The following is a 14,345-nucleotide window of genomic DNA, read 5'->3' as shown; positions in this document are numbered from 1 at the left end:
TTTGCTGGGAGTGGGGCGTGGCCGTATTTGGTCCCAGACAATAAGAGTGGCCGCGATTGGTCACCGTGACGATAATGCTAACTCAAGTTCAATGCTGTTTGACAAACAATGTTACTTACCCTCAGCTGCCAGAGTTGTACCCTTCCTGCTGACTTGCTGTACAGAACTTGTACAGTAATTGGTGTCTCTCCTCGCAACCCGCCTCGATGCTCTAGTAATAATTACTTCCAGTGGTAAAAGAAAAATTGTAAATTCTTACTAAGCGCTTTACAATTTGTTCCTCACATTTGACCCATTCACTCACACATTCACACGTCGATGGCAGAAGCAACCATGCAAGGTGCCAACCCGCTCATCAGGAGCAATTAGGGGCTAAGTGTCAAGCTCAAGGACACTTCGACACGGAGGGGAGGAGCAGGAATCGAACTTGGAACCTCCAGATACGGGGACTACTGCTCTACCTCCTGAGCCACTGTCGGCCGCAGTGTTAGTCGAGAAGTTGTACACACTGCCATAATGCCTATCTCTACTCTCTGCAATGCTGTTGTAAAACCTGTAACCCCCCCCTTTTCATGTCTCCTCAGGTGGCGTGGTAACGGCAGGCTTGGCCATCTATGACACCATGCAGTACATCCTCAACCCCATCTCCACCTGGTGCGTGGGCCAGGCGGCCAGCATGGGGAGCTTGCTCCTGGCCGCGGGCACTACAGGCATGAGGCACTCACTGCCCAACGCTCGGATCATGCTGCACCAGCCCTCCGGCGGAGCCAGGGTAGGAATTAATGAATTACAGTGGGAAGGGACTGCTGCCACACATCCAACTACTAGGAACCTAAAAGGACAATATACTACCTATGCATACCGCACCTTATGTGAATACTAGGGATGCTCGATATTGGCTTCTTTACCGATATACCGATATTGTCCAACTCTTCATTTCCGATATCAACCGATACCGATATATGCAGGGTTTCCCCCCCACAATTTTTTTTATAATTTCAGGTAATTAACATTGCATATCTCTTGTTGTGGAATTAACACAACATTATGCATACTTTTGACAATAAATAAAATCAGAATTTGTTCTTACTTGCTTGCCTGGGTAAATAAAGGTTATAGAAATGTAAAAAAAAAAAAAAAAAAAAAAATTTAAACCGATACCGATATTTTCCGATATCACATTTGAATGCCGATATGGGCCGATAATATTGGTAGGCCGATAATATCGGACATCCCTAGTGAATACTGTATACTTCATCAGATCATATATTTAGCATTTTTAGATTATATATTAGATTAGATTTAGATTATTGGATTAGTAGATTAGAAATTGCATATATTTAGCATTTAGTTTTTTTCAGACTATATATTAGATTAGATTTAGATTATTGTATTAGATTATATATTGTAATTTATTGTATGGCAAATAACAGGGGGCATACATACCCCCATCTCACACCTTGTTGACTATTATGCACATGTCCAGAGTTAATTATGTTATGTTAAGCATATTGATTTGTTATATTGTTTACACTGCTTTTTACTACCTGTACCCCCCCCCCATGCTGCTATGATGCCTGAATTTCCCCAAGGGGATCAATAAAGGAATATCTTATCTTATTATCATTGCATTTATATAGCGCTTTTCTAGACACTCAAGTGCTCCCCACAATGTAGGGTGGAAATTGCCTCCCTTCACCACCACTGTGTAACACCCAACCTTGGGCTACGCAGGCTCAATGGCTGCCATACAATGGCACTAGGGGCATATCACACTACACAATGGCTGAACGGCTCAGGACACGGATTGATATCAGCCAATTAAGGGGGAGGGGGCGGGGGGGTGATTAGGTGGCCTTGATGTCAGAGACCTGATTTGGAATTTGGCCAGGAACGTCGGGGAACCCCCTACTGTTTCGGGTTAACGTCTCATCTGAAGGACGACACTTGCAACTGTACGGTGTCCCTACCGATCATGAGTCCGGAGCTCTACCCATGTTGCCACGCTGCCGGTATGGAGGCATGCGAAGGGGCCACGGGGCACTATATCCTGCACACATGCAGAGTGTGTCCAGGGTGCCTCGTCCTAGTAGATGGTGCAATTGCTATATGGCGTGCAATATGATCTTTTCTGCGGTGTTGCTTAGATCTACTTTTTAGTCTAAAACCCATTCGGTAACCTTTCTACAACACTATATCGTGGGAAGACATTTCACTGCTACACCAACCCTCCCAGTGAGGGCTGTTCTCCTTGTGTTCTATAGGCCTAGTGTGTCGAGGCTTGAGTGAAGCGCAAAGTCTCACTTTCATGTTTGTATCTTGATTTTCTTTTTTTTCCGCAATATCAATATTGAATACGATATATTGTTCAACTCTAACCGGTTTGCCGCTGGTGCCGTGTGTTTGCAGGGCCAGGCCACGGACATCGCCATCCAGGCGGAGGAGATCCTCAAGCTGAAGAAGCAGATCAACTACATCTACGCCAAACACACGGGCCAACCACTGGCGATCATCGGTAGGTTCTGTTCCAAACACACGGGCCAACCACTGGCGATCATCGGTAGGTTCTGTTCCAAACACACGGGCCAACCACTGGAGACCATCGGTAGGTTCTGTTCCAAACACACGGGCCAACCACTGGAGACCATCGGTAGGTTCTGTTCCAAACACACGGGCCAACCACTGGAGACCATCGGTAGGTTCTGTTCCAAACACACGGGCCAACCACTGGAGACCATCGGTAGGTTCTGTTCCAAACACACGGGCCAACCACTGGAGACCATCGGTAGGTTCTGTTCCAAACACACGGGCCAACCACTGGAGATCATCGGTAGGTTCTGTTCCAAACACACGGGCCAACCATTGGAGATCATCGGTAGGTTCTGTTCCAAACACACGGGCCAACCACTGGAGATCATCGGTAGGTTCTGTTCCAAACACACAGGCCAACCACTGGAGACCATCGGTAGGTTCTGTTCCAAACACACGGGCCAACCACTGGAGACCATCGGTAGGTTCTGTTCCAAACACACGGGCCAACCACTGGAGACCATCGGTAGGTTCTGTTCCAAACACACAGGCCAACCACTGGCGATCATCGGTAGGTTCTGTTCCAAACACACGGGCCAACCACTGGAGACCATCGGTAGATTCTGTTCGCTAAAATCTGGAGCCCATTCCAGCTAGGAAGTAAAACTCATGAATACCACCTGACCATGATACACAAACGGCTCTTAGAAGAAGGCGACTAGATTTGATCTCATGATTTACTAACACAAATTTTTTTTTAAAGGCCTTAAGGAGTTTCTTCAGATCTAGACGATATTTTCGTACTCTAAAATGTTATCAGGAATTGAATCACGGTGGCGGGTAAAAGCATAATAAACCTTCCACCAATTGTCGCCGATGAGGGATGGAGGTATTTGCAAGTGGTGTACCACAAAAATGTTGTGTGTACTAAGATGTTTCACCAAGTGTTTAAAATTAAAAAGGTGAATCTACTGCGTACTGCATGTTTTACTACATTATAAATACGGCAAGTAGTTTGACTGACACCAACTCTGCCATCAATGTGTAGAAAGAAACATATACAGTAGATGAGACTTAGATATGCATTGTTGATTAGTGGTGGGGATTAATATGGCATAAGGCAACATTAGAACAATGGAACAATGCAAGATCCATGCGTATTTTAGCAAATGTTCTCCTATTTTGGATTTGTTTGTTGGCAAGATGAAAATGTAAGAGTGCTGCAGACATGTCGTACCGAGATACACACGGCAGCTCAAACACGCTTTTGTGAAGAGCGTTTTTTCAATAAAAATATGGAAACATAATTCTACTAGCTAGCTGATATTGTCTACAACTACTAACACCTGACAGATGGGCCAATCAGGGTAACCCGAGTAGATTATGCATTGTTTTCAGGGAAGCAGATTGGATATCTCAAATGGTTTGATTCTGTTGATATCCAGGGGGATAGAGATCAAAGGGCTTTAGTCAGCATTTTCACAATAACAACAGTTCTAACATTTTGGATCAACATACCTTCTGTTAAAAATGCAATTGGAGATTGAAAAACAAGATCTTCATTGTACTGAATCTTTAAGAACAGATGGTATCCGTATGTGCCTAAAGAAAATTTGCCACGCTAGGTATTGCAGAATAGGGCTGTTGATTGTCCCTGAGAATACAATTTGAATATGAATAGACTGAAATGAGGTAAATTCTAATGAAATTAGCATATTACCAATAAAATGTACATAATATTATTAGCACATTGAAGCAGGCGAAAAATGCGTACAATTTCATTGTGTGTTGTATTTGCTATTATGGGAAGTACTAATGGGAAACTATCATTAGGCACTGGGCTGTGCTTTAACACCCATCTATTGGCTTGCATTGCAGGCACAAAATCACGAAATCAACCAGCGATGCACTTTCAGTTCAGTTTCAGTTCACCTCCATATGAATAATGTTTTTGAAATGTTATTAATTAAATGTTATTAATTAATTTAATTTGCGTTCAACTTGACAGCCCTATTGTAGAGTGCTCACCTCTCTCTACCTCCATGTCTCCTAGAGGGTGTGATGGAGAGAGATCGCTACATGAGCCCCATGGAGGCCCAGGACTTTGGCATCATTGACCGGGTCCTGGTGCACCCGCCCCAGGCAGGCCAAGACGAGCCTGAGCTGGTCCAGAAGGAGCCCCCGGCCACGGCCGGTCCCTCTCCCACCGCCGAGCCCGCCAGCCCTGACCAGGGACCCTCCGGGACCAACCCCACCTCCTCCTACAAACCCGAACCTTGAACTGTTGACCTCTGAATGATCGGAATTCCTTGGAAGCGCTCTACGAGTTCTATGCTCGAGGTGTCCTGAGAGCAAGAAAGATGAGTCCCCTCGGTGCATACCAGTTATAACTGTACGTTCAGATACAACGCCAAGAGAAATATCGTTGACCGTTGACAACCAGAAAAGTGGCGTGTATACACGCTAGTGTTTGGTCTCGACGGTGGAATTGTCGACATTTACAAAGACGAGACCATTTCTAAATGTAACCTGTTCCAATATTTATAGGCTGCAGAGCAGTTGTAGCATATCATGTTCATTGTTAAGATATACCTGTATTCGCTTTGTCCCGCCTGACGAATTTCTCGTTCAAGTTGAAAACATTTTCAACTTGAGCGAATGCCGTTCGCTAGAGCGAAGCTGCGTCTCTTCACCTCTACATCTCGCTTCGCGTTGCATTTGAACGTACAGTAATATGGCCTAATTCTATCCTGATCGTGTCCATATATGTCCATTTTTTTTCTTCAATTCTCCTGGGTGTTTGTCTACCGGTTCCCCCAATACATCTGGCTTTGTGTCCCGATCACATCCCTGCATATTGACGTAGAATGCGGTCGCCGTTGGTAGGTAAAACCATGGTTGCCATAAAACAGCAGAGCACTTATTATTCAAAATGGTGTGAATATCATTATATTAAATATTAAAGCTGCATTGACTATTTTCTGACACCGTTATCCACATTTTAAAAACTTCTTATGACCACCTGCTATCAGAGGGTGTTGTCAATCATTTTCTGCCCATGCTTTAGCTCTCGCCTATTTTCTAAACCTATGCATTTAAAACGTTTTCAATGAATCTCTTAATTACATCAATATTGTGCTGCCAGAATAGTGTTACATTTTTAGGTGATCTATTTACCTACCTTGTTTAACAAACTAAATATTTAAAATTATCACTTTGTCGAGACAAGACAGTGCTTTCGTTTTTGGGAGAAATTAAGGGTGTGTTGAGAGTGGCCCCATGCTACCCTCTAGTGGTCAGAAAATAATTATTTCAGCTTTAAAATTCACTTCGCTGATAATGACTGGTGGAAATAATGCACCAGTTTTACATTAGTTCATACAGAGACAAGACGTCTGTTCAGACTTGAATACGTACAGTGTTTTTAATCATTTTGACCAAAATCCAAAAGGTTTGTACTTTCTAGTTAGTCTACGGTACACAGACAGCCACATGGAGCACACTCATATCTTTATTGCCATTACTCACATTTCTGTCCGATGACCATGAAAATATACATCCCCCTCCTCATATAGCACTACACCATTGGTACCATCTCATGGATATACGCTGGTGCTTCCCACAAACACAGAATTGTGTGTGCATAATCCGTAGGGGCCAGTTATTGGCCATGTAAAGGATGCATCTGTTGGAATTATGTTCCCATAATGCCCCCAACGAGGCACCACGCCTTGAAACACGAGTTGTCTGGGTAAAAGCAAGCCATGTGATACCGACAACCGTCATAAAGTTAAACAAGTTAATTTGTTATATGAAAATAGATAAGGCATCTGTTATACGTGTCATGTGAATGGTCGAATATGGCGTGTCTCCTCCTGTTTTGAGCCCAGAATCCATAATGTGACTGAAGGGGTGTTCGACATTAATAAAAAAAGAAAAGGCAGTCTTGTAACTTTTGTGTTTTTCATTTTGTTTCTTGAAGTCGACTTTGTGATAACTACATCTCAAATATAATTTGAGGTTTAATTGGGTCTGGGTGTAGCGTCTCCCCAGCAGAAATATATTCCATATAGGAAACTATCCCGTTACAGAAGCCAGAAAGGTTAAGAATGATTAGAGCTTGTTCAGTTACCTTGCAAGGCAGCTATACCTGTGAGATCAGGTTACTCTGGTTACAGTACAGTAGTACTGATCAGGTTACTCGGGTTACAGTACAGCAGTTGTGATTGGAGGATCAAGAAAAGACGGCTGGGTTTGAGGCAGGTCAATTGAGCACACTGCGGGTAGTCGATTGGTGAATAATCCAATCTTGCAGCATTCCAGAGTAGAGTGGGAGAAGTTACACAAGGTACTTGGGATATTTCAATACAGACCAGAGTACTCTATTTGGAACCATCCATGTATTACAATAGATTGGAGAAGTGTTTAAGGATCAGGGTATTGGTCATTTCAAGATATTTTGGAGGTACTTCCGGTTAACACTTTGAGTGCCAGCCACGACAATTGTCGTTTTATCAGACCCCCCATTGAGTGCAGACGACGACAAATGTAGTTTTTTGTCTTTTTTTATTGGCGATTTGAATTCATATTTCATCAATCGAGCCTCGGGTTAGTGCTGCAGAGTCTCTCTGAGCTCAATTGGGAATATACCGCCCCCTATCGTCTCTCCCTGTGTAACTGCACCCCATCAGCTCAGATTGATGCAGGGGGAGTGGTTAGTTTGCTCATTTTATTTTTCCGTCGAGGCATCTGAAGAGACCAAGTGATCGCCGGCCCTCAGAACAGCGACGATTATGTATTTACAGTACCAACACTAATCAATAAGCGTGATCGATATTTGGAATGGCGATCAGGAATTGGAATAATCTTTTTGGATAACATCTGATCTCAGGTATTTTAGCAGTCTTAGGATAATCAGACCTGTTTTCACGGAGATATAAGCGTTTTCCCTGTGCTGTGTGTGGCTGTGATCGCTGATGAGGAAATAAGAGAATCGATTTTTCAGCGTGCATAAGTACACATATACTATCGATAATCTAGCGTTTATTTGAAAACTATTCATAAATAGGCCGAAAAATGACAAAAAAATTGTGTATTCTAGAATATTCCAATAAATGCCGTTTATGGGGGAATATTTCAATTTTCGAGAGAACGATAGCTTTTCGAAATGCTATAAAAAGGATATGAACCGATTAAAAAAAACAATCCGTTTCGACAATGTTGACTGCAAACAAGTCATTGATAAGCGACGGGGAGATTAGACACATAGCCATAATTAAAAAAAAAATAGATTATGCGTTTTTAACGCTAACATTGAAGTGGATGATGGCATTCAACGGGGTAAAAAGGTAAACAAGGTCGGCACTGATGGTGTTGAGGAAACATCTGAGCCACAGCAGGCATCAAACCTGGTGATTTGAATTGCATATCATTTATACAGTTGGTGTCTATAAATATTTGGACATTGACACAATTATGGCTCTGTACACCACCACAATGGACTTGCAATTAAACAATCAAGATGTGTTTTAAGTGCAGACTTTGAGCTTTAATTTGAGGGTATCCACATTCAAATCAGGTGAACAGTGTAGGAATTCCAACAGTTTCTACATGTGTGCACCCCTTTTTTAAGGAACCAAAAGTAATTGGACAAACTTAACAATTGTTGTGGAATATTTGTAATCAGCCATGACTGAACTGTAGAAATTTAGACGAGTCAATTTGTATCAAAAATAGAACATAGTTTATTATCTGTTTCTGTGGCCACAGAAAGAGTATGCTTAGTTTATAATCAGAGAGACAAGTGTACACACAAGCTTCTGACCAGAAAGTGAGAAAGAGCTCTGGTCAGGCTTACAATTAAGTACAAAGTTGACATGACGTCAAAAGATGAACAGATATGACAAGAAAGGTAAACAAAAATGAACAAAGATAAGAAAATGAAAACAAAAGATGGGTTTAGGGCCTATGTCGTGTCTGACACAAGACTGGAGTCAAGATTAATTTTAAAAGAACCTTGGACGTGTCATATCTAAGTCAAACTGTTCTGGGCCTTGGCCGTTTTAAGAACATGCGCCAGACTGTCGCCTAGGTGACTTGACTAAAAGCTTTGTACAGAGAAATATGTATTTAAACAGAACTTATGAACATGATAATATTTTCGATCACAAAAACCATACATACAATTTAGCATTACGGTAACAAGCGACCGCAAATCAAAAGAACCACCACTCAACGTAGGAAACAGGATGGGGGTCTAGCAATCCCTGATTTTAAATTATATTTCTGGCCCTTCTCACTGAGACCCCTGATAAACTGGTTTGATCCCGAAATTGCTGTGTCGTGGTGTGCCTTAGAGGAAGCAGCAGTCTATCCACAAAGATTACAAGATATAATATATTCACCCCGATTACAAAAAGTCAATTACAATTTGGTCCCATCATCTCCCATGTGATTCAAACATGGCGTAATGCACAGAGGTCTTGTACTATCAAGTGCCCATGGCACCTCGACTCTGTCACCCTGTGCTCAGTGATGCAGTGAGGCACAGAGATGCATTGTAAAGTCTGATGGCTGTCAGAATGAAGGACTTCCTGTGCCGTTCAGTGCTACATTTTGGGAGTGTTAGTCTAGCACTGAACATGCTCCTCCTGTCAGCCAAGTCTGTGTATAGTGGGTGGGAGGGGTTTTCCCTGATGGCATGGAGCTTAGCAAGGCTCCTCCTCTCCGCCACCACCACTAGAGAGTCCAGCTCCACCCCTACCACGTTACTGGCCTTCCTGACCAGCTTATCCAGCCTGTTTGCATTCCCCGCTCTCAGTCCGCTGCCCCAGCAGGTCACAGCGTACAAGAAGGCGCCCGCCACCACCAACTCGTAGAACATCCTCAACATCCTTGTACAGACGTTGAAGGATCTCAGCCTTAGGAAGTAGAGTCGGCTCTGGCCCTTCTTGTAGAGTGCCTCTGCATGTTTTGACCCGTTCAGTTTGTTGTCGATGTGAACTCTGAGGTATTTGTAATCCTCAACCGTCCACATCGACTCCCCTGATGGATTACTTGTTGGCCATAAACCCATTAATTAACAACCCTCAGTGAGAAAGGAGTCCACACTGATTGATTGACTGATTGATTGATTGAAAACTTTATTAACAGATTGTAGAATGGGTACAATACAGTACGGCTCAATACACACAATTGTTAAGGGGATGCAGACCAGAGAAAGACTTTCGTCTTGTTTACATCAGGGTCCCCCATTTTCAATTCATAATGACATTTATGACATACACAACATACAGATATATCATGACATTTATGACATACAGATATATAGTACTGTTACATTTGTGACATACACGATATGCAAATATACAGTACTGTTAAACAGATCCTAACAGAAAATATATACATACGAGGGGGAGGAGACTACATTGGGAGGGGGTGGGTGGAGGGAGGGGGGGGTGCAAGCATAGGGAGGGGGGTTTGGACATTTACGGGGGCCAGTTTCGAATTGCAGCCTCCCGTAGGTGCTCTTTGAGAGTGGTTTTGAAGCTGGGTAAGGATTCAAATTTTTTTTATGGCTGTGGGTAGGGCGTTCCACATTGATGTGGCATAATTGCGAAACGTGTTTAGTCCCTTGTTTGAGCCGAATCTGGGTTGAACATGATTTGTGGAACTCCCTCTGGTGTTGTGGTCGTGGTATTCACTGACCTTTGGGAAGTATTTCGACATGTACATGGGTACCTTGGTCGTGTATGTGTAGACAGGCCCATTGCAAGTTGCTGTACTCTGTCGTCTACTCTAAGCCATCCTAGGTTGTCAAAGTGGGCAGGGGTGAGGTGGGTTCTAGGAGTAAGGTCAAGCAGTAGTCGGACCAGTTTGTTTTGTTAGGCCTTTCACACCGGCCGGAGCCGGTTCCCGAACGTAATCTCGAACCAGCCGGCACGTTCACACTGGGAATAATTGGTTCGGAACATGAAAAATCGGTGCTCAGTGTTTTCTTAGAGGGCCGAACTAAAGCCTCCGTCATGTTCCGAACCAATTATTCCCGGTGTGAACGCGCCGGCCGGTTCGAGATTACGTTGGGGAACCAGCTCCGGCACGGTGTGAAAGGCCTATGTGATGTTTGTAATCTTGTTTTTAGTGCCTTTGAGGTGCTTTGGTACCATGAGGTGCAAGCATAGTCGTAGTATCCTTGAATGAGTGCTCCTGTTAACACTTTGAGTGCCAGCAACGCGTTTTGTCATTAGTTCATGCCGACCGCTGAGTGCCGCCAACGCTATATAGCGTTTGTTTGTCGTATTTTTTTTTATTGGCGATTTGAATTCATATTTCATCAATCGAGCCTCAGGTTAGTGTTGCACTCTCTCTGAGCTCAATTGGGAAGATACCGCCCCCTATCGTCTCTCCCTGTGTAACTGCACCCCTTTAGTTTAGACTGATGGGGGGTGGCCAGTTTCCTCATTTTACTTTTCCGTCAAGCCAACTGAAGAATCCATTGTGATCGCCGGCCCGGAAAACGCGTGGATTATGTATTTACAGTACCCAACGCTGAATCAATAAACACGATCGATATTTGGAATGGCGATCAGGAATTGGAATAATCTTTTTGGATAACATCTGATCTGAGGTAAGGAATTTATTTTACCAGTCTTAGGATAATCAGAGCTATTTTCACAGAGATATCAGCGTTTGCCCTATGCGTGTGTGTGTGTGCGATCGGGAAATGAGAGAATCGATATTTCAGCCCGCTTCTATAGCGTGCATAAGTATACATATACTATCGATAATCTAGCGTTTATTTGAAAACGATTCACAAATAGGCTGAAAAATTACAACGTTTTTGTGTATGCCAGAATATTCCAGTAAATGCAGATCACGGAATCTTTATATTTTCCTTGAAAACGAGGGCTTTTCAAAATGCTATAAAACGGAAATGAAGCGATTAAAAAAAACAATCCGTTTCGACAATGTTGACTGCAAACAAGTCATTGATAAACGACGGGCAGATTAGACACATAGCCATAATTTAAGACAGAGATTATGCGTTCACAACGTTATCATTGAAGTGGGTGCCGGCATTCAACCACGTTTTACCATGTTATTCTTGTTTACCAGAGAGGAGATCCGGTACAAGAATCTTGTTTGTTGGTTGACTTTTTTGATTACATTGGATGCCATCTTGTCACTCTGGGGGATGTTTATGATGAAACCGGTCTTCGTGCGTTTCAAGGCCCAAGAGATTTGTATGACCTTGCCGGCGCATCCTTTTACTTTTATTTACAGATAAGGGCAGCGCTCAAGGCGCATGGGGTTCCGTGGGCTCAGCCGCTGCATCCACACCTTTTTTAAACTCAGACTGAACAACCTCAAGGGGTTTTGTTTCAGATTTCTATACACTCCTAGTCCTACTCAAATCCACATTAGATATAGTTCGGCGAGAGGACATCCCAGAACTGGACCCTGAGTTTCATTGGGATGATGTCTGGATTAATGTCACATTGGCTTCCCGTAACCCTAATCACCAACAAATACATTTGAATTATATTCATATAGGACGCATCTTACACCTAGGAAACTGTGTGCTATGGGTTTGGTGGCTGACTCTCGGTGCACCCTGTGCGCTCTGGGGACCACTGGCACTTATATAATAATAATTCATTTAATTTATATAGCGCTTCTCAATAACCCGAAGTCGCTGACAGTAGTCGGGAGCAGGAGTACAAACAAAGAAACAAAAGCAAAGAAACAAAAACAAAAACAACAAAGAAACAAAAACAAAAGGAACATGAGACCATGGGGGGAACAGGGGAGACAGCCTGACAGCACAAAAAAAAGACTGGAGACAGACATCAATCAAGTTGGAGGGGAGGGGGGGGTTTAGGGGTGGGGGGGGTTGAAGGCAAGGGAGAACAGGTGGGTTTTGAGGCAAGCTTTGAAGGTGGAGAGTGTAGGGGAGTCTCTGATGGACTGGGGGAGGGAGTTCCAGAGTCGGGGTGCAGTGCGAGAGAAGGCCCGATCTCCGAAGTTTTTAAGCTTGGATGTCGGGACAGTGAGGGAGGCAGTGGAGGAGGACCGGAGGGAACGGGTGGGGCGGTAGGGGAGAAGGAGATCAGTCAGGTAGGGGGGGGCCAGGCTGTGGAGGGCTTTGAAGGTGAGGAGTAGTGTTTTAAAGTTAATGCGGTGTTTGATCGGGAGCCAGTGGAGGGAGTGGAGGACAGGAGTGATGTGTTCGCGGGACCGGGTGTTAGTGAGGAGGCGGGCGGCTGAATTTTGGACCATTTGCAGTTTATGGAGGGAGCGGGAGGTGATACCAGTGAGGAGGGAGTTGCAGTAGTCCAGGCGGGAGGAGATGAAGGCGTGAATGAGGGATTCAGCAGCGGGGGGGGGAGAGGCAGTGACAGATTTTTGCGATGTTGCGGAGGTGAAAGTAGGATATTTTTACGATTGAGCGGACGTGGGGGTCAAATGAGAGGGTGGGGTCAAGGAGGACACCAAGGTTGCGGACTAGGGGGGAGGGGGTGATGGTAGAGTCGTTGATGGTGAGTGTGATGGGTCCGGATCTGGTGAGGGTGGTTTTGGTGCCAATGATGAGAAGTTCAGTCTTGTCACTGTTCAGTTTGAGGAAGTTATATGCACATGTTCTGGGAATGTCCACCGGTGGCTCGTTTTTGGAAATCCGTGCATAACCACTAAACCTTCTGACATATATAACCTCACAATTCCACTTTCCGCAACAACACTAATCCTAAATTATATCTCCCTACTACCGGCCTCCATACGACAAAAAAATACTCATTCTAGTGAGAGTTACAGCAATCAATTGGGGTTCGACACTCTTGGATGTAATTTATATGGACATCTTGGATGGAGTTAGGGAATCCAACATTGAGTTGTGGGCCTCAGCAGCTGACAAAGTAAAGGCCATGCTCTAGCGGCGAAGTGGATCGGGGGAAGAAACGTCTTTTGTAATGTCTGGCATATCATTTTATATTGTTTTTTTTATCATTTCTATTAGTCATTATTATTGCCGTTATTGTCCTGTGAAGTCTCATTACTGTATTGCATTTTGTCTTTCATGTGAAGGACTTTTTTATAAAAAGATTTAATCACAAAAAAGGTGTGGCCAAATCAAATGATGTTTTTTTTTTTTTTTTCCTGAACGCTTGATCGCTGATGGAGTTCTTTGGACCTCATATTGAGAGTTGACAGCAAGTTTCCAAATGCAATATTGTTGCATATATTTTGTATAGCGTTTGGACTATTATTTTGACTGTATGAAGCACATTCTCAGGGGCTCATACATGAACCAAGTATTTCACTGTAATGCACTTTTACTTTATATGAGACAAATAAAACTTGAAATTAACTCTAGACTATAAATAATGGAACAACACACCTGGCCATGGAACAGCTGAGCAGCCAATTGTCCAATTACTTTTAGTCCCTTAAAAAGTGGGACGCTGCAGTTAAATTGTAATTCCTACACCGTTCACCTGATTTGGATGTAAATACCCACAAATTAAAGCTGAAAGTTTGCACTTAAAGCACTTTCTTAAAATCCATTGTAGTGGTGTATTTTTTAGAGTAATCTTTAAAATGCTATCATTGTGTATAATTTCCTTGTAAATTATGTGTTGTGCACAGATATTGGTCGTGTCCCAGGCTTATTTTCTAGTTGAGCCAAAATAAAATATTGCTTTTAAGAACGAACCTCAACAAAGAAATAATATTTCTCAAAAGCATTGAAATATTTCTCCTGAACCAAAGGATAATGTAAAAATGGATACTTTTGAAATAAACAGAAAATCCATTACAAT

The 14,345-nt window shown here is 43.2% G+C and overlaps 1 protein-coding gene across 1 annotated transcript in view; it reads left to right on the top strand.

Moving 5' to 3' along the window:
- clpp (caseinolytic mitochondrial matrix peptidase proteolytic subunit) overlaps window positions 1–6,467 on the top strand; it is a 41,519-nt gene extending 35,052 nt beyond the window's left edge. Inside the window, exons 5-7 of the mRNA XM_084329586.1 lie at window positions 585–772; window positions 2,410–2,515; window positions 4,583–6,467. Coding sequence (XP_084185712.1) covers window positions 585–772; window positions 2,410–2,515; window positions 4,583–4,809 — 521 coding nt within the window. The 3' untranslated portion in view covers window positions 4,810–6,467. The remainder of the gene's footprint in view (window positions 1–584; window positions 773–2,409; window positions 2,516–4,582) is intronic.
- Window positions 6,468–14,345: the final 7,878 nt, after the last annotated feature.

Source organism: Notolepis coatsorum (assembly GCF_963971535.1).
Source record: "Notolepis coatsorum genome assembly, chromosome: 14".
In the NCBI taxonomy this organism is placed as follows: domain Eukaryota; kingdom Metazoa; phylum Chordata; class Actinopteri; order Aulopiformes; family Paralepididae; genus Notolepis; species Notolepis coatsorum.
This window is presented reverse-complemented; position numbering and strand designations above follow the sequence as displayed.